Genomic DNA, 22164 nt, shown 5'->3' on the forward strand with positions numbered 1-22164 from the left:
GGGGCATGGAGCGCGCTGCAGTGGCTTGGCTGAGGTGTGAGGGTGCGTTCGCTGGCGCTGGGGAGAGCGAAGGCGGCTGCTCGGGGAGCTAGGCTGGGTTTGGACGCGGCCCCCTGGAAGCGACTGCGGTGAAGTGATTGCGAGGCGCCGTGCCCAGCGCCGCAGCTGCGCCGGCTTCCGAGGGGGCATCTGGTGCATCCTCCTGCCGCAGGGCGGCCGTGCCAACGTGTCTAGCCTGGCGGAGGGGGCTCAGGGTGCCGTGTCTGTGCTAGCAACGAGGCCGTGTGGCACGAGAGGGATGCAGAGGCCTGCCCCGAAGCCTGCGCGCTGGCTGGGAAGCTGGGCGTGGCATGGCCTTTCCCAGCTCGGAGGACTCTCCTCGCTGCCCGTGCGAAGGGAGGAAGCCAAATCCCCGTCTGGCCCTGAAAATCCGAGAGGAGCTGGTAGAAAGCTTGCAGAAGGCTGGTACGTCCCCCTTGCCGCCCCTATGCATGGCCACGTCCCGCGGGCTCGTGAGGGCCGGGGAGGAAATCCCGGTGGGCTCTGAGCTTGAAGTCACCCCTCAGCCCTTTGGGGGTCCTGTTGCAGCGAGCTCCCGTACGTTGGCCCCCACGGGCGACGCTCACCCTGGCACAAGGCCCAGGCTCTACCCGCCTCCGGTGGCTGTCTGAGACTTGCATCGTGGTTGTGCAGCTCCATGCAGAGCACGGGTGACAGCCTCACGTGTGCTGGCAGAGGTGGCGGCATCACGTCCCGCGGCACCAGGTTTTTCTGAGCCCCCGCACCCGGAGGCAGGAGAGACCGCAGGAACCGGCGTGCTTAGGCTCACAGCGAGTTGCAGGGTCCCGCAAACCCAACCCCAAAGGCTTAGAGCCTGGAGGGCAAAGAAGTGGACCTCAAACCCTAGCTGTAAAACGGGACCCGTGAATTTTGAGTTTTCAAAGCCGGGCTGGGGTGGAAGAGGCGAGAGCTTTCAGACCCCCACGGTCTTGGCAGGAGTGAGGGCTACAAGCGGGGGAGCCTCAGAGCGTGGACAGTCAGAGCTGGACTGGACACGGCCTGTCGGTAATCCTTAGGTTTCAGAGTGAACACGCCAGTCAGAGAAAGAGGGAAATCAGAGCCCCTCTGGTGCTCCTCCTCCTGCCTGTGCCCACGGCAGAGCCCTGCAGGAGTCACCCTGGGAACGGTGTTTCCCTGCAGTGTGAGGTTGGTGAAAGGACAAAACCCGCAATCCCAGAGATGGGGGAGAGCCAGAAACCAGACCCCTGAGACCAGGACGCTCCCCCCACAACCCCCACAGATGTATTGGGATTAACCATTTCAACCTGCTCCAAGCTTCGGGCTGGAAGTGGACAGCGTGGCAAGGATTGCACTGCTAATTCTGCAAGGCCCACGACGAGGGGCTGGAGGAACCAGGGCCAGCGGCCCAAGGATTTGGGCCAGGCTGAAGGCATTGCTGCAGCACAGCTCGCTCCTCTCCCCAACATGGCTAGGCTATAAAAGGCTGATCCTCCCGGCATCGGGAACAGCGGGGTGCTCCCGACCTGGCGGTGCTGGGCTCCATTTGCAGCAAGGAAGGCGAGGCAGCAAGTAGGTGTTAATCAGTCAAGGGATACGGGCTTGGGGGGGTTGGTACCCCCTATGCTGTAGCTGCTGAGGAGTAGGGCAAGGACAGAAGAGGCTTTGGGGAGTGGCGACATGATAGCTGGGAAGCCAGGGGTGAGTGCTGCTCCCATGCTACTAGCCCCTGGCTCGAGGAAAGCAACCCGCAGGGCCTGATCCAGCGGCAGGCTGGGTGCTTTGCACTCGTATCCATAGGAGCCCATGCTGGACGCAGCTCTGGGGCCTGGAAGGGGGAGCCCAGACAAGGGGTCTGCGAGCTGGCAGGAGCCCGGGAGCGTGCAGCGCCCCTCCCCGGAGCAGCAGCAGGCACCGGCTGCCCTTGCTCAATGTGACTGTGGCACCTTGAACATGATTGAACAGCACACCGCATGCTCCCTCCCAGGCCGCCTCTCGCCCAAGGCCGCCCGAGCGTGAATCATCGCCGGCGCGCACCCCCTCCCAGCCCCGGTGCCGCGCCCTTTGCTGTCCTTCGGTGTCAGGGACCGTGGCCGAGCCCAGCGGGCCACCCAGGGAGCAGGGCTGGGGCCGGCCAAGCTTGCACCCCGCAGCGCCTGGGCGCGTGATGGATAGATTAGATTAGCTTGTCTCCCAGCCAGCACCGGGGGGGGGGGGACATTGACTTTGGGCTGCAGACAGGTTAGCAGAGACAAATGGGAGAAGCGCCAGCGCCATAAAGGGAGGCCGGCGAGAAAGTTCCAGGAATCGGAAGATAAAGCCCGCAGCATCCCCCGGCCGGGGGCCTCGGGGGCTGCGGGCAGAGGGGGAGAGGAAAGGCGTGCCAGCTACCTGTGGGTGGGAAGAGGTTAGCCATCTCCACAGGGTCATGGCTACTGCAGCTAAGTGCTTTTTGCATTGTGGGGGGGGAACGAGAGGAAGGAGGTTGCCATGGAGAAAAACACATGATGCATACTGATGGACTGGGGGGTGCGCGGGGGGAGCACGAGCTGCCACAGCAAATACGAGAGTCTTGAAAGACATCTGCACAGTGACAGGAGGGAGCTGGGGGGGCACTCGCCAGCACAGGCCCTGGGGTTGGGGGGGAGCCTTTCTGCAGCCCTCGGATAAAAGCAGGGTCCAAGGATGCTCGGTGCCCCCACCTCTGTGTCCCCCACCCCCGGCCCGGCTCTTGCCACCCCCGGGAAAGCGCTGTCTCCCCGTGCGGCCCTGAAGCCGCAGCCTCCCCGCCGGTGCCATCCTGGCCAAATCAAACAAGAGCCTGGAAACAAATCCGCAAACAGCCCCAGCCACCTGCCAAAGTGCCACTGCAGAGCCGCGACCCCGTGGTTTGCAAATTAAAGGGCCAGCGGGAAGGCGACGGCGGGGAGAAAGGGGGCAGGGGCAGGGGGGGCTTTGCCCTGCCGGTGCCCCCGCTCGCCCCCGCAGCACGGCCGCCCCCGGGCGCCAGCTCCAAAGGCCCCGGGGGCTTGCAGCCACCACCGCCCCGTCGGCGGGTACGGCAGGGCACGGCCGGCGGGGCTTTGGCTGCAGCGAGGCCCAGGACGGCCACCATAGCCACAGCCACGAGCCGGAGGGACTCGCGCGCCCAGGCCGCGGCCTGCTCGGCTGTGCCGCGCCATCCGCCCGGGGCCCGGGGAGCCGGGCCCGACCCCGAGGTCCCGGGGCAAGGCCCGGGGGTGCCGCCGCGGGGGCGCGCTCTGCTCTAATTGCCCGCCTCGTTAGCAGCCCCTCTCCCGAGTGAGGTGCTGCGAGGGGCCCGATGGAGAGGAAGGAGAGCGAAGGCCGTTGCCTGGCAACAACACAGCTGTCTGTTGACCTAGAAGGAGCTGCTCACTCTTGACACAGCTGGTGTTTACACGGCGCTGCGCGCTCGCACGGCGCAGCGCCCGCGCCGGGGAAGGGGAGCGCCTCCGCCCAGCCCCGGGCTGCGGCCGTGCCCAGGCCGAGGGCGTCCACCGCGGTGGCGCGCCGGGCCCGGCTGGGGAAGCCGAGGCCCGGGGAGGTGCGGGAGGCGGCCCGCGGACACGCCTCTGCGTTACTGCGCATGAAGCGTCACTCCAAAACCCGTGCGCTGGCCGCAAGACGGACGTGGCGGCGCGTTTAGCTAGCGCGTCATTCGGCAAGCGCTCAACTTACCGCACCTTAATGAACGTGTGGGCGCGCCCCCTTACACGCCCAGCTCAGGCTCGGCTGCCAAGTGGACCCCAGTCCGCTTGTGCACCCGCTGCATCGGCCCGAGACGGTCCCGATCCCCGCTCGTGCTCAGCTGTCACGCCGCTTCCCCTCTCCTCCACCCTCCCGGGTATCGATCGATCGCCGCGCTGCCCAGCGACGCGCCGAAGATCTCATTTCCATTCAAATCTCTGCTTTCCATTGTCATTTCCTCGCATCAGTCGCTCCTCTTGGGCGGGAGGAGTCTCTGGGGCGAGCCCCCAAATTCCTGCTAAGTTTCAATGACCGGTGATTCTGATTTTTTTTCCTTCCGTTACTAGAGTTTTAAAAAAATCAACAACAGTAAGCCAGTGGGTCCTTTGCCTTCAGGTGTCATGAAACCAGGAACTTCAAAATGGGCTTGTTATGAAGATCTCGTTAAGATCGGACACAAGTCGAGTTGGAAGGAGATTGTGCTTTAACGTTCAGGCGCGTTCAAAAGAGCCCGTTTCAAAGACGCGCAGCACAATTTTCTAACTTTGAGTGGTCCAAACTTTGAAACAACTAAACTGATTTTCTTGGAACACAGCATGATGGATTTGATTTTTTTTAAAGACTCAATTAAATCTCCGAAAGCGCATGTGCTGCTCGTGCGGCCCAAAAGCTTACCGATTGGTTTGATTGTTATTTTTTTATCAGAGTAATCCAGCTTCTCCTATCAGCACAGTTCCTGCTGCATCGTAACTGTTCACTGAAAAAAAAAGTACTTCAAAAAAAGAAAAAGAAACGTTAGGAGTTTGGTTGCCAAAGTGTTGGCGTTGATTGTAGTGAATTCAGGGTTCGTAGGAAGTGCCCTCACACACTTCACGCGTGGGCTGGCATTACATAGCGATAGAAAACGAGTGTTCGTTACACAGGTGCTGCCGTTCGCTCCGAACTCAAGCTCGCCTTCCCGGGGCAAGCGCTGGCGCCCGGGCACTCAGATCCACGGGCCACCAGCCAAGCGCACCGCAGATGATGTCGAGGAAAACCCAGAGCCTGGAGCTCCGTGATCCGTCTTCTCCGCGGCCTTGCGGCCCGCATTCAGCCGCTTGCGCTAGGAGCTGTACGAGCGCACGGCACGAGGTGCTGCCTGCCCCAGAGAGCTTGCGGCGGAGGGAGGCGGAGCGTACAGAAAGGGGAAAGGACTCTCCCTTTCAGCCTCATGCTCTGCCCCGGCAGGCCCCAGGCCTATGCGATGTGCACTGTGCCAACGCTCACCAAGTGAAGCGGAAACCCCCTGGATGTGGGGGGCCGCTAAGCGCTCCTCCAGTGATGGCAGGGGCCAGGAAAACACGGATGGGAGTGAAGACCAAGGGTTCAAAATGAGCGCACCGAGGCAGGGCACTGAGCACCCACCGCAGGCCCGTGTGGTGCAGATGAGGAACCCGTGCCCTCTGCCCACCACCCTGCTAATAGAGAGGGCTATTGGGTATGCGTCAGCTGAATTTGTGGGACGAACAAGAGACTGAACAGGGGCAGGAGTGAGGGTCACAGGTTTATAACGAGGGCGCCAAGGGGGGATGCCGAGCAGAGCACCCCAGACAGCGCGCCAACAAGTCCAAGGGGCCAGCGGACATTGCCCAGCGATGCTCTGCCTGGGGAGGGCAAGGAAAATGGCCCGGCAGTCCCTGGGACCCTCCTGGCCAGAGCCTCCTTCCGTGGCCCATTTGGCCAGGGCCAGGAGGGGGCTGCCCAGGAGGTCCCGGGGCTTGGCGGGGCCGTGGGCGGGGAGTGCAGAAGTACAACGCTCGAGCAACCAGCATCTCGGCACGACGCTCTGGAGGCGGCGGTGCAGGGGCTGCAGCCTGGCCACGCACGGGGGTCTCCCCCGCTCACAGAAGGGGCAGGCGTCGGGGGTCCCTGAACCGCGCCAGACTCACGCCCGTGGCGACGCTCCGTGGAGGAGCCACCAGTTGAGGCCACTGGGAGCTTGCAGGATCACGGTGGAGCAAGCACAGGCTCCTCTACCGGGGAGGCAGGCGTCTTCATCGCCTTTTCGTCTTGTGGGCCTAGCCCACCACTGTGTCTGACTGGCCTCCCTCCGGCGGGGAAGCTACAGGGAAAGGGGCAAGCGGATTTCAAGCGACGAATCATGAAAAAATCAGGGACGGGAGTGCTGGTCATAGGCCGGGGGTGTGAACGCCGCGTGCCCCCGGAGGTTGGCGGGGCACGGCGAGCTCCCGCGGGTGGCGGAGGCGGTAAGCGGGGGGCTTCGCTGTCGGCGGCGGGGGGGTGGCAAATGCCGATCGGTGGTTGGCGACCACCCGCAGACGCCGCTGGCAATCGTGGACTGCCCACAGATGCCACCGGCGCGTGGGCGGTGAGCGAGGGTGGCAAGCGGTGACAGCCTGCCGGTGGCACCTTTTTGCAGGGGTTGCACTGCCACGCTCAGGGGGTGCGCGTGCACTTGTACACATCGCCAGTGGAGCAGGGGACACCGCACTGCCTGGCGCCCACTGGTCCACCGAGGACCCGGGAGAAGGGGACAAGGCGGGTCCAGCCCCACATCCATGCTGCCAGGACGGAGCTTGCAGCACCTCTCTCTCTCTCGCTCTCTCGCTCTCTTGCAGTGTTTTGCTAGTGGGGAAGTTCTCCCTCGCAGCCCCCCCGTGCTCCCCGTGGGCAGGGTGGGGCAGGGCGGGGCAGGACTTGCAGCTGGCATGGGGCGCGCGGCGCTGCGCGGGCTGGTGCTGTGCTGTGCGGTGCTGAGCCTGGCGCGGGTCTTGCTGCGCGGCCGCACCCGCACCCCGGGGCCCTTCACCGTGCGCACCATCCGCGGGGGCCCCGACCCGGATCCTGGCCCCGATCCCGGCCCCAAGCCGGCCCCACCTGCCTGCCCGCCGCGCTACCAGGATGAGAACGAGAGCCCTGCACGGCCCGTAAGCCCGGAGCCCCCCCACCCCAGGACCCACCTGGGTGCTTCCCCTTCCCCTTGCTCCTGGGTGACTTGCCCCCAGGCTCTTCTGCAGAAGGGCTGCTGGCCTCCCCCGCCCTGCCCAGGTGCTGAGATCCTAGCGGGGTGGGGAAGGGAAGGGAAGGGAAGGGAAGGGCTGTCCTTTCGGCCTCCTTTTGGGCTACGCGGACCCAGGGGGTGCTCAGGTTGGCGGGGGGTGGGGGGAAGCGGCGGGGCTGCAGGTTTTCCACGGTTAAAACTTTTCTAGTTTCTGGGAAGCACAGGAGGGATTTGCCTCTTCTCCTCCTGCCCCTCTGCTTTGCAAGGCATCCCAGCCGGGCAGACGGATCCGGGAGGCTGAGAAGAAAACCTCGCCAGTCCCCAGAAGGGAAGAAGGGCTCGGAAGGGGTTCCCGCAGGTTACGCAGAGGGGGGACAAGGGTGGCACAGGCCTGCATCGCACGCACAGCCACGCACACACCCTCACGCCATCACGCTCCTCCGCAATGTCACAGCCCCTTGTTGGAGAAACCCTGGTACATGGACCCCCCTCTGTTGCCGCAGACACAGCTCCATCTCCCTCTCACACGTGCACACGCACATGCTCGCACGTGCACCATTCTCCACGGAGGAGACCCATGCAGTCCCTCCCAGAGGCCCCTGCTCTGAAGGGCCCCGGAGACACGCGCGCTCACACGGGTGCACGCTTGGCCATTCATGGCAGAGTAGAGGAGGGAGCAGGGACGTTGTTGCATGGTGCTCGGGGGAGCGGTGGAGGACGCGATGCCTTTCGTCCTGCTCCTGCGGGCCCCAGTGACTCAAGACTCGGTGAGCAGGGAGCAGTAGAGGGTCTCTGGCATGGGCCAGCGGTTTAACTCCTGCTAGCAGAGGGTGGCGGTGCCCGTGCCCCTGCGCCGGCTTGTTTTGCTGCACACCTCTGATGCGCAGAGGCTGGAGGTTTTCAGAGCAGCCCAGGAGATTGGGACGCCCCGTTCTCATTTGCATGAATAGCCGCACCTCTGAAAATTGCAGCTGTTGTTCTGCGCTGGCATCCTTTGCACCCACTCGCCTCAAGCGCTTTGCACACGAGCCAGGAAGGGGAGGCCGTTTGAGGAGGCAGACCTGCAGCCACCGAGCCCAGCACCTTGGCTCAGAGTCTGGCACGCGTTGCTTCAGGGACTGGGTTTCTGCCCCCGCCACCCCGTCTTGCGCAGCAACTTCCGGCAGGAGGGCTGTGGAGAGCAGCCCTGGAGCTGCCCCTCCCCCACCCTAGGGCATTCCTGTTTCTCAGATGGGGAAACTGAGGCACTGAGCAGGCCGAGGCTGAGGCCCCGCATCTCGCGGCAGGCCAGCAGCAAGGCTGGGAACAGACGTGGACTTTCCCGATGCCCAGGCCCCTGCTCGTAGCCTCGGCACCATCCAGCCCCTCGGCCTGGCGTTCAAGCTGCCTGGTGCGGGGAGGGGGCGCCCCTCCCAGGGGCTGCGGGAAGCATTTCCCAGTGTTTGTCTTTCAGTCTTGCAGGCAGGCTGGCTTGGAAGGGAGACGGGGAGAGGAGGAAATGACTCAGGGGCCTGGAGAGGTGGGCCGATGCAGTGACCCGATCGGCTGGGCCCGAGTGGGGGGGCATGGCCGAGCAAACATCCCAGGGACCCAGCGGCACTTGGCCCAGCTGGGCTGAGACCCGGCGCACTCGTTGCATGCCAGCAAAGAGCAGGCAGCGACGCCCAGGCGCAGGCATCTCCCGCTGGATTTGAACCGGGCACCTCGAGGAGAAAGACCGCCAGGCAGGCCCTCGCCCGGGCGCTGGCGCTTTGATTTCGGACAAAGCTGACCCCGGCCCAGCTCGCCCAGCCAGAAGCCCGCAGCTCCCCTGCATAGCCGGCAACGAGTCTGGGGCTGAAACCCAGGGGCAGCAGGGTGGCGCCCGCTGGGAGCCCGCCCGCTGGATTATGATGAGCCCCAGCTGGGGTGGGGTGGGGACGGGGGGGACAGGTGTTTCCTGCAAAGGGCCGAGCCGAGCCGAGGGGGAGCGCAGCCTGCAGCATTCATTTTCCCCGGGGCCAGGCCGCGCGGGTTTATCAGCGGCGGCAGAAGCGCCGCGCTTCCTGGCTCAGCGCGGAGCGCAGGCTCCTCGGGGAAGGGATTAAGGGGATTATATTATTATTTGTGACCGTGGCGGGGGGGGCACAGCGAAGACACCCCGGTGCCTGGGAATTCTGCCTAATCGGAGCAGAGATTAGCTCCCGCGGCCGCGGCCGGCTCCAGCAGGCAGCCGCGCTCATCCACCGCTCGGCTGCCAGGCCGGGGCGTGCCAGGGCGGCTCTCCCCACCGGGCCGGACTTGCCCGCCCTGCGCCGCCGACGCGCCGATCGCCTGGGCCTCTGCCTGCTGAGACGCGCCAGGCGAATCGCAGGGTGCCCCCGCCCAGCCCCGGGGCACCCTCGTCCCGTCCTGCCCGCCGCGGCCTGCGGCGCAAGGGCACTTGTTCTGGCCCAGCCCTCGGCTCCCCCGGAGCTCCCCCAGCCTGGTTAGCGGGCGAGGCCTGGAGGGCGCTGGCTTCTGCATGCCCGGTGCCAGGCTTGTCCTGGGGCAGAGGTGCCCATGCTGTCTTGCATGTGGCCAGAGGGAAGGGTGGCTCACTGGTTAGAGCTAGGCTAGCAGCAGCCGCTCCTTGCTTGGGAGCATCCCTCTGCCTCCGTTACCCATCTGAGCAATGGGTCTGCGGCGAGGGGAGGCGTAGAAGCGCCTTTGCTGGTGGCTGAGGTGGGGTGAGGCAGCTCAGTGGGGGGTCGGGAGAAGACCCTGCCCAGGAGCCTCCTGCCTTCGGGGTCTGGCCCTGCTGCTAGAGGGGCTGGGGCTGGGGGGGAGAGGAGGGCGGAGGGGCTGTTCGTCTCCTTGCGCTCGAGGCCTGCTCTGGCCGTAATTAATGACCTGCGCATCCGGAGCGTTTTGGGACTCGCGGCGGGAGGCTCCGGGCCGCTTCTCTGCTGACCAGACTGACCCGGCAGGGCCGGCCGCCCCCTGCCCTGCCGCTGTTGCAGGCTTTCGCCGCGCTGCGGTGCCTCCGACCTGGGCAAGCAGGCCTTTGTTTCCTGCGCGGCGTCCTCTCCAGCCAGGCTGGGAATCGCGGGGGGTGGGTTTCCTTCTCGTGGGCCTGCTCTGGCCTCCGCCACTGACTGCCCAAGGGACCTTGGGCAAGTCGCTGCCCCTCGCTTCCAGCCCTGGAGCGGTGGTGCCTGCCCGCTACGGAGCCCCAGCTCCAGGGAGCCCTGATGGCAGGGGCTTGCAGAGGTTGCAATACCTCCTCCTCCTCTTTCCTTGGTGCTGGAGAAGAGTGCGTGTGCGAGTGATGGTGCCCACGTGGCTGGTAAATCCGTGGGGCTCTCCCCAGTGCGCTGGCCCCGCAGAGAAGGGGCTTGCTCGGCCCTGGCTGGGAGGAGCAGCCCCGACTGCCAGGGGCGACCAGTCCCCTTCCCGTCTCCCTGCGGCACTCGGCAGGAAGCTGCCGGCGCTGGGTCTGGGCTCCGCAGCCCTTCGGGCCTCGTCGGGGTCCGGTAAGGGGCTAGGAGCCTCGTGAGCTCCCTGGGGCGCGGCGGCTTGTCTCGCGGGCTTCCCCGGCCTCCCGTTTTGCAGCGTGTTTTCTCTCCACCCCCAGCAAACCCACCAGGACGTGGTCCCGCAGCCCTGGGCCGACGGCAGCGAGTCCCTGCAGAAGGAGGCCGAGCGGTTCCTTGCCTACATCAGCACCCCGCAGGTTGGGCGCGTGGCACCGCGGCCCCTCTCCAAACCAGCCAGCTGCCAGGGGGGGCTGGCACCGGGGCTCTCGCCGCCCCCCGCCCGCCCGCCTCCAAGCTGCTCTGCTCCCACCCCGGCTGGCCCGCCTGGCGTCCTGCAGCGCCCTGCATCCCCGCGTGGTCCCCGAGATGCTTGGCCGAGGGAATGGCCGGGCTTGGAGGGGCCTAGCCCCCGGCCCCGCCGGGGCGAGGAGGGCATGGGAAGGGCTCCGGCCCTGCCTTCTCCCTGCCCAGCGCTTCCTGCTGCAGCTGCGGGAAGGCCGGGGAGGGCAGGTCAGCGATTACGGCCGGGTCCCGGGGGGCCGCGGCGAGGCCAGGCAGGGCTGGAAGGAAACATCTGGGAGGGGGCCTGGGGAAGGCGGCGGGCGGCGTGGACGTGGAGTGACCGCTGCTGGGCTCGGGCTGGGACGCGAGAAGCCCCCAAGCCCTCCGTCCTCCTGGGCTGGACCCGATCCTGCCTCAGGGGGCTGCTTTTGCCCTTGCTCCCCCGCAGCTGCCTTGCTCCAGGGCTCTGAGCCAAGCAGGGCCCAAGGCCTTAGCGGACAGCACGCGGGGGCCCTGGCGAGTGTGTCTGGATCACCTGCCCGGCCTGGCCCCGAAGCCACGGCAGCAGAGGTGCCTGGCATACACCTTCAGGTGAGGGGGCTCCTGCGAAGGGAGGAAAGCGGGGCTGGGGGAGGCCTCCTCGTGCTGCATCCCACCCCTTCCCCGCCTGCAGCTCTGCTCCTCGGAGGCAGCCGGCGGTTCTGCCCCAGGCTCGGGGCTTTCTGGCAGCCTTCGTCACGGCATTGTCCCCTCCGACGGTGCCTCCGGGCGGGCTTTGTTGGCCGGCTGGGCCGCAACGGCAGAGGGGCCGGGGGCTGCTCTCGCATCCTTCGGCAGCTGTCCCAGGGGCTGCCGCGCTCCCGGGAGATCTTGTCACTGGGGCTTTTGCAACGGAGGTGTTTTGCCCCTAGCAGGCGGCTCCCTCTCGCTGCCCTCGGTAAGAGCCTCCCGGGCGCCGATGTTCCCGGCTTGCTTTTCTCGCTGAGTCTGGGGTCGGCACCTGGCATCCATCCCCCTAGAAGGGCAGGGCGTGTCTGATGGGACACAGGCGGGGTCGCGGGACACGTGCCCCGGGCGCGGATGTCTCCTCCAAAGCACGGGTGGCTAGCCAGCGTCGGAGACGAGCCGCTGGCCCACCGCGGCATGGCGCGGCTCGCGTTCCTAACACTTCTCCCCCTTTGTGCCCGCCGGCAGCATGGTCAAAAGGGGCTCCGAGTTTGCCCGGAGGATGAATGAAATGGGGTGCCAAGTGCACAGCTTTGGCTTGACCCCCGACCGGCGCGCGGAGGAGCGCTGGCAGGAGGGACGTGTCCAGCATCACCGCCTGTGGCTGGACTGGCGCGAGCAACCCCCGTCGGCCTCGTGGCGGAGGCAGAGGAGCGCTTCCAAGAGGCTGCGTCGGATCATGGAAGGCCTGGGCCACGAGAAGGTAACGGCACGTAGCCGCGTCTGTCTCCCCCCTCCTGGCCACGTCCGCGTAGCAGAGGGGAGAGAGGATCTGAGAGAGTCTCTGCTAATCTGCTGTGGCTCGAAGTGCAGTGCTTGAGTTTGCGGTGCACAGAAACGGGGGAAAAGCAGGGCTGGAGAGGTCACCGAGTCCAGCCCCTGTCTGAACCAGCTCCGGCCAATGTTTGTCTAACCGGCCCCTAAAGACCTCCAGTGACGGAGACTGCCCGGCCCAGCTGGGTAAACCATTCCCAGGCTGAGCCCCCTCCGAGTTAGACGGGTCTTTCGAATATCTGCCCTGCAGCTCCCTGATTGATTAGGCTCCGGGCTTCTGGGATGCAAAGCACGATTGATCGCCATCCTCTGTGCTGACCCTTCTCGTACTGGAAGACAGTTGTCAAATCCCCTCGTGGTCTTTAAAGAGTCCCAGTCCTGCCATGCTCTCCCGATCTCTCGTAGTGTGCCGGCGTCGCACTGGAGCAGCGCCCTTCAGTCTCGAGGGGTGAAGCCTCCTGCCTCTTGTAGCACGGCCCGGGCACTTTTTCAGCATGTGCAGAGCCTCTTCACACATGCAACACTCCTAAAATGCAGCCCCCTCCCTGCCTCTCGCACGGCTGTTTCATGCTTGCCTTCCCTGTGGTTTCCGTGTTGTTCGTCAACCCGTGATCAGGTGTGCAGCAGTCGCCCACCCGGCAGGTAACGGGGCCTAGAAAGCTGGGCTGGGCCTGCCGCTGACCCGGCCCTGGTGTACCTGAGTGGGCTTTGAGAGCCGGCTTCTCGGACAATACCGCTCTAGGACGGGCCGCAGGGAAGGATGTGCACTGAATCGTGGCCGCGTGAGCTGGTGAATGGAGGAGGAAAGGGGCATCTATGCCCGGCTGCGGCAGGATATAATGCCCGGCAAAACGCACGGGATGTTGCTAGCAAAGCCGCTGGCTCCTTTTTTTCCGGCCCTGCTAAATCCTTGTCCCTTAGAAGCTGTGCATGACCGGAGCAGGGGGCCATGCCTGCTGGCAATGCCTTGCCTCCCGCCCGGGTGCTGGCGAGAGCCGCTGAGTGTGCTTTCCCCTCTCTCCCTGGGGCAGATCGACGTGCTGGAGGCCGACTTGGCCAGCGCGGAGTGGAAGATCCTGGAGAGCATCCTCCTGGACGGCACCGTGGCTGCCGTGCACCAGCTGATCCTCACCCTGCACCTCCACTGGCCCGGGTTCGAGGTGAGCGGGAGCCACGCCGCTGTGGTCCGGCACTGGTACAGCTTGCTGAAGGCGCTGGAGGCCAGGGGCTTCCGGCTCTTCCACAGCTACAAGGACCTGCAGAAGCCGCAGCTGTTCCTGCACCGGGAACTCCTCAACGCCAGCAGCTCCTACACGCTGAGCTGGGTCAACACCAGCTGGATGTACTGAGGGGGTGGGCTGTGGAGGGGGCCTCGCTCCCAGCACACCCCGGAGCGAGCACCCTTGCTCGCCGCGCGCGGGTGACGCAGGCAGCGGGTTCCCGAGGAGCCCACGGAGCTCTCCGAGGCCCGCGACTCGGATTTGGGGGGCGCCTGAACTGGACCGAAACCAGCTCCACGGTGCCGAGACACGCTGGAGCCCCGCGTACCGCGTGCCCGCGTCCCCGCTGCCCTGGGGCGCGGACGGCGAGTGCCCTGCTCGCAGTCTCCCTAGCCCACGCGAGCGCCTTGCTGCTGAGCTCCAGCAGCTCAGGTGATAAGCCCTGCTGACGCCTTCCCGGAGGAGACGCAGCAACGCTTCGGCTCGCAGCTTGCATCGGTCCCCCCACCCCTCCAGCCAGCAAGGGCCAAACGGCCCCGGGGAGCAAGCGCGACGCACCCATTCCCTGCGCCCTGCTGCGTGGGAGCCGCTGTAATCGGGATCGTTATGGGGGCCCTGCAGACGGGGTGGCTGGAGTGGGAAATCCTGCGGAGGTTGCTGGGACCAGCACCAGCCTGGGCTGCTGCAGTTAGGTCAGCTGGGCTTCTCCACCAAGCCAAAGGCAGTGACCCAATAAGAGCCCGCTCACATCTGAGGGGGAGTTTGGCCTCCCCGCTCCCAGGGACTCCCTCCCAAACCCCGGCAAACACCTGTACCAAGTGACAGGGGGTTCAGCGTCCCCCTCGCTGGGAGCCCGCCAGCCCCCCAGGCCCTCGGAAAGCGGGCAGAGGCTCTTTGGAGAGGCGGCTGCACCGCGAGAGCGTCTCTGGCCAGCTGAGTGGGAGCTCGCTGGGGACCGCTGCTCGGCTGCTACCAGCCACAGCAAAGCAGTGCAGCGTTTCCAATTTCATGCCAAAAGTGTGGGGGGGGGGGGGACCCCTGCACTTTTTTTGAGCGACCAAAGAAAAATTCCAGCTCCAGTTTTGGGTCAGGTCAGGCCCGGTTTGCCCTCATCTCCATCCCTAGGTTCAAACGCTAGCGCACAACCATGCTAACGAATGGCATTTAAAGCCAATTCGACTTGCGCGCTTCCCTGGTGGCGAGAGCTATTTCCTCGAGGGGCTTTTTTTTATTATTATTATTATTTTATTTTTTTTATTTACACTTTTATTGCTCTTGTTTTTGTGGCTGCTCTCACTGCTGGAGCGCACAAAATCCTTCAGATCTCGGCTGGCAGCAGAGATCCGCCTAATCATAGTCATTATCTGGTAGCAGGTAATGGGCATCTTTCCCATATTAATTTGAAAACAGAATTGCTGAGAGCAGGACACTGGCGCACCGAGCATGCTCCTAGACCCCCCTGCGGCTGGAATTCGCTGCATTTTTTTTCCCTTCCTCCCCAGCAAGTTGTGTGCAGCGGAGATCCTGCTTGATGGGCTGAGGTTGCTCTTGCGGTAGCAGGGCCCTGAGGTCACTGGCGTAGACATAGAGTGCAAGAGGATTTTTGCTTTTCGGTATAACCTGGCAGAGCCCAGGCGTCCAGGTTGCGAGAGCCTCTTGAGATGCTCTGCCGTGATCTTGCCAGCACCGACCCCAGTAACCTGCTGCTAAATAAGCAAGCCCAGGTGACACTGGGGGCTGGATGACTGCGCGGCAGCTGCAGGCAGGGACGAAATGCGCCAGCGAGAGCTGTGAACCGCACAAATTGCGCTCTGCCCAGCAGTGCAGAAGCCTGGCAAGGATCCCATCGCACACCACGGAGGGAGAGACCCTTTTGGCTGCTGCAATAAAACCTCCCCGAGCTGGTTTCTGGGGTGGACCTTGCAAAATAAGACCATCTCTTAATTGCCCGCTGCATCGGTGCCACCCGAACTTGCTGTGCCAGCCTCCTCCTTGCACTCGGTGGCGGGGGGCCAAATCCTGCCTGCCTCTCGGCGCCGCCTCGCCCTTCTTCTCCCTGGCTGTCGATGCAAAATACCTCGGAGGCGACAGCCAGGTTTTGTCTCCTCTGGGCAAGTTCCCCCTTCCCACAGGGGCGGGAGCCGGGAGGAAGGGTGGCGTCGGAGTTTCGTTTTTTCTGAGATACCGTTAACTAGTGAGCAAAGGTTGCAGTGTCTCCATGGAGACAAGACAGCGAGCAAGACGGAGAGTGTGTGGATCTAAGGTTAGCGCTGATTAGTAAATGTCAGCAGCACCGCTGTGTTCCCGCAAGTGCCCTCCGCCAGCGCCAGCGCCGGCCTGGGCGCCCGGCGGCACGGGCAACGCAGCGAGCCAGGCTGGGGCGAGGGGCGAGGAGACCAGCGCCTCCCTGCCCCGGGGAACTGGGGTCCCGCTGAGCCCTGGGCAGTGACGGCGTTATCACCTTGCCATCACGACCGCTGCCAGGCCAGGTCTCCGGCCCCCGAGGTTTCTCGCGGCTCCTGGCTGCGCCCCGGGGCTCTCGTGGTGCCGTGCGAGCATCGATCGAAGGGGAGACTGGGGTGCAAGATGCTTGCCCCCTTCCCCTTGGCCTGGCTGCTGTGCTTGGGCTGCCATGCTGACAAGGCCCCAGCAGAAGATCTCAAGGATGACGAACTCGAGCGCTCTGCGAAACAGAAAAGTGCAGCCGTCTCCGGCTCGCGGAGAGAGAAACAGCGACTCGGAGAGGTCAGGGGGTTTGCGGTTAGCCCGGGCTGGGATCTATTGAGCTGAGGACTGACACGATGCCAATCGCTGTCGTAGCTCAGCGCCTGGATCACATCTTGCTGCTCCCAGCTCCCAGCCCTGCTCCGTCACCACGAGGCTACCCGGCCTCCCTGCAAAAGAAGTCATTTCGGGATCCTGGAGGCTTCGGTCGCTGAGTTGAGCCCCTTTTGAAGAATGGGCCTGTTTTCGTGTCCGTAAAGTGCTGATGGCGTGATGAGCTAGCGCTTCGCAGACCTCCTTTGCAGCTTATCAGAATGAGAAATGTAAGCAGAGCTCTCCTCCACACGGCACAAGTGAGCAGCTGGCTGGGAAAACCAAGGGACCGCTGAATCTCACAGGCAGGATTTCACATCCGCCCCCAACGCACAGCACTGCACCACTACTCTGTCTTCACAAAGCAGATCAATCAACTCGACAGGCCGGCTTTACTTGATGCTCTTCGGTCCCCGCATCCCTTCAGCTTTGGTCCGGGTCGGAGCCCGGCATGTGAACACGTGCTCGGACCCGGAGGCGTTGCTCTGAATGGCGAGGCCAAGGCCAGGTGCAAATCCCTGCCCGTTGCCTCCGTTTCCCAAAGCCAGTAGCAATCTGCGTGCGCATCTCGGTTGGAGGGTGCGCGGCTCCGTGAACCCCTCCTAAGGCAGGGCAACCGTGCAGTCCCGGGTTAGACTGCAGCACGTACCTAGCCTGCCTGGGGATTAGCGATGCAGCGGCACAGGCTCCAATGCAGGCTGGGCAAACCTGTCCGAAATTCTGGGTGTGTGCTGGGCTAGGGGTGAGCAAGCCTCCCCATTCCTAGAGACCCTCCGTGTTGTTTGGGTAGCGGGGATGTACTCGGATGTGCTGCAACACCACCGCTGCTGTTAGCACCGAAGCAGTTGCCTATCAACACGGGCTGCCATTATGCTGCAGTGCCGTGAAGAGATCATCCCGTACAGCTCCGAGCACGTGGTCAGCTCTGCACAGAGTTGCAGTCTGATGGCACAGTGAGTCCTCCCGAGTCCAAAAGGGCAGTGGCTTGATCTTAGCTCCCTGAGATCAAGCATCTTCGTTCCAGAGGGCATCATTTGGTCCGCAGGCCCCTGCTCATCTGCTGCCCCCCATCAGCGGTTGGCACTAACATTTTGACAGGCACGACCCACGGGCTTAACATAATGAGATTGCAGCACTGGGGAAGGATAGAAAAAAGGAGCATAAGCTCAGGACTGAAGTTCACCATGAAAGCAGCGTGTCATGGAAAAGCCTCCATCATATCTCCCCCCCTCCCCCCAGCGCCAGCTGCTCGGCTAGTCACCTTGGCGGTCTGCAGGGCAGCGCAGCCAGAGGATCATTTACAGGCAGAAAATACAGAAAGGCAATTGGCAGGTGATGAGATCCTTTCCAGGAGAGAAATAAGTGTCAGGGAGCTGCCTGGGATACTGCAGCATAGCACATATTCAGGAGGGCTAAACTGAGACACATGTGTGCGTGCAAGCACGCACACCCCTTGAGATAAAGGTTGCAGTGCAGACACAGATTAGGTGGCTCCCTCGAGGCTGTGACACCTAGAGAGAGAGAAGCAAATCCTCTTCGAGTGAACTGGCAGCGAGGAAAACCTGGAGTCCAAAACCTCCAGCACCTTCCTGTCGGGGCACAGGCTGCGCCTTGCAGCTGTGTGAGCCTGTTAGCATCAGCGAGAGGTGCAGGGCAGCGGGCAAGGGGCTTCTGCAGGGGGAGAGCGTAGAGCCGTTGCTCCCAACCTCGTTAGATTCGAGGCACCCCTGCATAGACTCGAGGTCCCCTTGGAAAATGCCAGCTCTTAGCTTTCACTCTGGTTTGGGTTTTTTTTGGACTACAGAAAAATAACACGAGCATTTTTTTTCCTGTGGCAAAGCGCTCAGAAAGACCCCAGCTGTGGATTCCTATTTGAAACCTTCGGGTTTATCTCCTGAATCGATAACCTGGCAGTGTTCATACTGTGTTGCACCCGGAGAGGATCCCAGGCACCCTGCTTGAGCATCACTGGTGCTGATGGGAGGAGTATGTGGAGGGGCGGAGCCAAGTAATTAGTTCTGATTATTTCAAGATGAGAGCTAAAGGCAGGCCCCAGGGAAGAGGGAGGGGGAGATGGGATGCGGTTAGGGAGCAGTGGTAGATTGGCAGGTGCCGATTAAGATGAGCGTGACCTTCAGCCCAGAAGATGTTCGCTGACCCAGTTGCTGCAGTTCAGCTGCTGAGCCGTTCCTCGTTGGCCTTTGCTGCGGCAGCCCTGTGAGGCGCTGCGTTGCAGGAGGGGAGAAGGAGAGCTGCATGGGCCTTGCACGTGGCTGGGGTGGCAGGTGTCTCGTATGCAGGCGCCGGGGGCGGGGGGTCCAGGAAGGGGACTCTGAGCTGTTCTCTTTGTGCTGCACATAAAGTGGAGTGAGGACGAGCTGCTTTCCCCACCCCACCCCACCCCCTTCCCCTCCAGCTGGAGCCTGGCAAGGTGGCCGAGTGGGGTCCCCATGTCCCCAGCACAGCCAGCTTCCTGTGGCACGTAGAAACGCAAGGGGGAAGTAGGTGGGCTATGGTGCACTCTGGCTAGTGCCTGATCCATCTCCAGCTGGCACAGCTTAGAGTAGCCTGGGGATCGCTCTAACTTCCCCTAGGGCCGGGAGGGAATCGGGGAGTTTGCTCTTACGTGTGTGCCATCGGTGCAAATAGGAGCGCCCGCACCACTCTTGCCTGCCGTGCGTCCCTGCAGCATTGCAAAGGGCATATACTGGGATTTGTGGGGGGGAACCCCACCTGAGCAATGCAGAAGATGTAGGGTGGCACTTAGTGAATTAATTATAATGTATTTGCAATGGCACCCCATCCCTCTTGGACTGAGCAGATGGATGCCTGTGGTCTATGCTGCTGATGTCACTTATGCCCATTTCCTTGCCCAGCTAGTTGTGCCTCTTAATCCGGAAGTGGCAGGTAGGTGAGGCTGCGGCACTACAGGGGTTAAACAGGCACCGCCCGCCTCTGCTCCGCCCCCTGCCGGAAGGCCCCAGCTCCACCCCCGCTCTCGTTTCCACTTGGGCCCTTCTCTCTACTAGTATCTGCCGCCCCCTTTTTTTTCCCGAAGTGGACCCTTCCTCAGAGTTCACGAGCCGAGCGGGTAGGGCGAGACCAATGCCAAATGAGGGGTGGGTCAGCCCTGGAAATGCCCACCGTTCCCTAAAAAAAAGAAAAACAAGGCAGCCCAATGGCATCCAAAGAAGACACATGGCCATTTCCGTCAAGTTCTGGCCTTGGGTTTCTCCCCCCCGCCCGAGCAGCCATGCTTCGCTTCCCCTCCCCGCCCCGCGGGTGGTACGTTCCCCCTTGTTTACTCTGTTTGCGTCGCCCGCTTGGGTGCGGCCCCGGCGTTGCGCTAGCGTCGTACGCAAGCGGCGCAGCGCGGCGGCTTTGACAGGCGGCAGCCAGCAGCCAATGGGGTGCAGGGAGAGGCAGACGGGGAGCCAATGGGACGGCGCGCCGGTGCTCGGGGAGGCGGGGCAGGGCCGCGCCGGGCCGGGCGGGCGGGAGGGGAGTCGCGGAATGGCGGCCGGCGGGGGCGGCCCGCCCCGGGGGTAGCGGCGGCGGCCGAGACGGGGCTCCAGGCGTGGGTGAGCGAGCGCGCGGCGGGCGGACAGCCGGGCTCCAGGCCGCTGCCACATAGGGAGCCACGGGCCTGGGGGGCCGTTCCTGCCACATAGAGACCGGGGGGGGGCCCACCCCGGGGTGTCCTGGGCGAAGCTGGGACTGCCCCCCCCCGGTTTATGGGATTATGCCCCCCCTTGGGGTTGTGGGGCTGCGTGCGTGTCCCCCCCCCTTGGGGTTGTGGGGCTGCGTGCGTGTCCCCCCCCTTGGGGTTGTGGGGCTGCGTGCGTGTCCCCCCCCCCTTGGGGTTGTGGGGCTGCGTGCGTGTCCCCCCCCCTTGGGGTTGTGGGGCTGCGTGCGTGTCCCGCCCCCTTGGGGTTGTGGGGCTGCGTGCGTGTCCCGCCCCCTTGGGGTTGTGGGGCTGCGTGCGTGTCCCGCCCCCTTGGGGTTGTGGGGCTGCGTGCGTGTCCCCCCCCCCGTGGGGTTGTGGGGCTGCGTGCGTGTCGTCCCCCCCTTGGGGTTGTGGGGGGTGTTATGGCAGAGGTGCATGGGGTGGGGGCTGTGCTGTGCCCTGCCCACAGCAGTGCCAGGGGACAGCGAGAGCACATGGGCCCTGTGTCACGGGGCGGGGCGGGGCGGGCACCTTGCCCTACGCTGACCCCCTGTCCCTGCCGGGGGTCGTCTCCCTTGTGTCCTTGGGCCTGCCTTCAAGCAGAACTTGGAGGGCATGAGCCCTGAATCCCTTCGGGCTCGGGGAAGTTGCAGCACTTCCCGGTCCTGGCCATCCGCCCTTGGGCCCTGCTCTGATATCAGGGAAGTTTTCTCAAAGTTTGTACTGTTGCCTGGGGTGGAAGTGACTCAGTAATATCCTCAGCCCTGCTCACCCTCACGCAGAGGTGGGTGGCTAGCAGTTTTTGATGCCACTTTAAAATGCCAAGAGCAGGTTTGTTTCCCGGGGTGTTAAAAGTGTTGGTGACCTACGTGCTGCAAGGCTCCCGCTATCCCAGGCATCAGAGGAGATGTTAGCAGCAAGGAGGAGCTTTTAGAAAATGTTTCTGCTGGGGACAGGGCTGTAATTTGTCAAGCCCTTTGTGCTCCTTACGCTTGTATGACATCCCTAAGAGCAGGAAGCCTTGCGAGAAGGGGGAAAAGTTGAAAGTGAAAGATGTGCCAGGGCCAGAGAAGAACAAAGGCCCTGCCTTGCAGTAGAACTGACACAAGATGTGTTCCTTAATGGGCAGTATTTAAGTGTGCATGCTTGCACAGTATTTGCCAAATGAGGAAGGAAAAAGGCCTAAATGTCTTGCGCTGGTTTGAAATGCCTGCAGAGCTGGTGGTTATTAAAAGCTGCTCGAATGAACGTGTTCAGTGTTAGGATTTTTGGTTCAGCAGAAGTTCTGTATCGAGTAGTCTGAATTTTGTTTGTGCGGGTTTCGTCTTGTATTTAAGTTATCCTCTTCCATTTTGTGTTTTAAAAAAAATCAAATTTAAACGCCGATGATATCTTTATAGTATGACTTGGAAAATCTGATAAATTGCAGACTCGCAATCAATGGTAAAGCTTTACCTGGTGAAAGGACTGAGCAGGTCAGATGCTTCTGCAGATTTTATGCTTTTATTTTTTGCTTTTTTGAGAGAGAGTTTTTATTGAAAATGGTAATGCTGTGAGTGGGAAAGCTGGACCTAAGGTGCAGAGGTCAACCTAATCCAAATCCTTGTGTGAGCCAGCACTTGGAAGGCAGTACCTGAGTGTGTTGTCAGCAGCCGGGATTGAACCTGGGACCTCTGCATTCAAAAGCATGAGTTTTCTACTATGAGTTGTTTTTATGTGTTGGGTTGGGTTTGAGGGGGTTTTTTTGACTCCAAAGCCTTTGTTCTCCCTGCCAGGACTATAGCAGGCTCATCAACTTTAGGGTTTAACCTAGCCAAAAACAAGAGGGTGTGAGTGCCATGCTGAGTGGGTGGAAGCTACAGAAAATAATCTTCCAGGGTGAATGGACTGCAAATCTTTCTGAGGCCCTGCTTCACTATGGTTAGTTTTTTTGTGTACATATGTGCCTCAGAGTAACCAATGGGCATTACCTATCCTGAAGTGAAGACCGGGCCACCTCAGTTTTACCATGAGGAAATTCAGCAACATGCCTTGTCTTGATCATTTTTTAAATTTATCATGCCTGTTATTAATTATGTAGCTAAGACTGGAGCCTGCATACACTGGGTCCGGTACCACTTCTACTGGCCAGGGTCTTTCCAAGCGCCCGCAGGTGACATGAACAACACGCCGGGCAGTTTCACCACCGCCTTTTCCTTCTGAATCTGGTTAGCGGCAGTGAATGCTTTGGCTGAGATAATGTTGTTGTTGGGGCTGGCCCTGCTTGGAGCAAGGGGGTTGGACTAGATGTGACCTCCTGAGCTCCCCCCACCCCAAATTTTCTGTGATTCAATGAAACTGGTACAACCTGGGGAAGCTGAGTTGTCCTTGAAACTTCAAGGTGGACCTCCACTCACCATTCATTTGCCCTTTGCCATGATAAGTTTTTGGTGAACTTCCTAAGCTCAGATATGT

The 22164-nt window shown here is 62.6% G+C and overlaps 2 protein-coding genes across 2 annotated transcripts in view; both read left to right on the forward strand.

Annotated features, from left to right (window-relative positions):
* The first annotated feature begins 6434 nt into the window (after nt 1–6434).
* On the forward strand, nt 6435–15114 carry LOC149859267 (putative methyltransferase-like protein 24). Its single transcript, XM_090057913.1, has 6 exons — nt 6435–6653; nt 10075–10221; nt 10323–10421; nt 10955–11097; nt 11701–11935; nt 13038–15114. The coding sequence occupies exons 1-6, from the start codon at nt 6435–6437 to the stop codon at nt 13353–13355; spliced, it is 1161 nt and encodes a 386-aa protein (XP_089914039.1). The 3' UTR covers nt 13356–15114.
* A 4402-nt stretch (nt 15115–19516) lies between these two features.
* The window catches only part of WASF2 (WASP family member 2), a 33871-nt gene continuing 31223 nt past the window's right edge, over nt 19517–22164 (forward strand). Inside the window, exon 1 of the mRNA XM_090056951.1 lies at nt 19517–19624. The gene's annotated coding sequence lies outside the window, so the exon portion shown is untranslated. The remainder of the gene's footprint in view (nt 19625–22164) is intronic.

Source organism: Crocodylus siamensis, chromosome 7 (genome assembly GCF_052110815.1).
Source record: "Crocodylus siamensis isolate JL-2025a chromosome 7, ASM5211081v1, whole genome shotgun sequence".
Lineage (NCBI taxonomy): Eukaryota > Metazoa > Chordata > Crocodylia > Crocodylidae > Crocodylus > Crocodylus siamensis.

Coding starts and splice junctions, on each gene's coding strand:
- LOC149859267 (XM_090057913.1), top strand. CDS start 6,435: ATGGGGCGCGCGGCGCTGCGCGGGCTGGTGCTGTGCTGTGCGGTGCTG. Junction 10,222..10,322: donor TCGGGCCTCGTCGGGGTCCG/GTAAGGGGCTAG, acceptor CTCCACCCCCAG/CAAACCCACCAGGACGTGGT. Junction 11,098..11,700: donor TGCCTGGCATACACCTTCAG/GTGAGGGGGCTC, acceptor GCCCGCCGGCAG/CATGGTCAAAAGGGGCTCCG.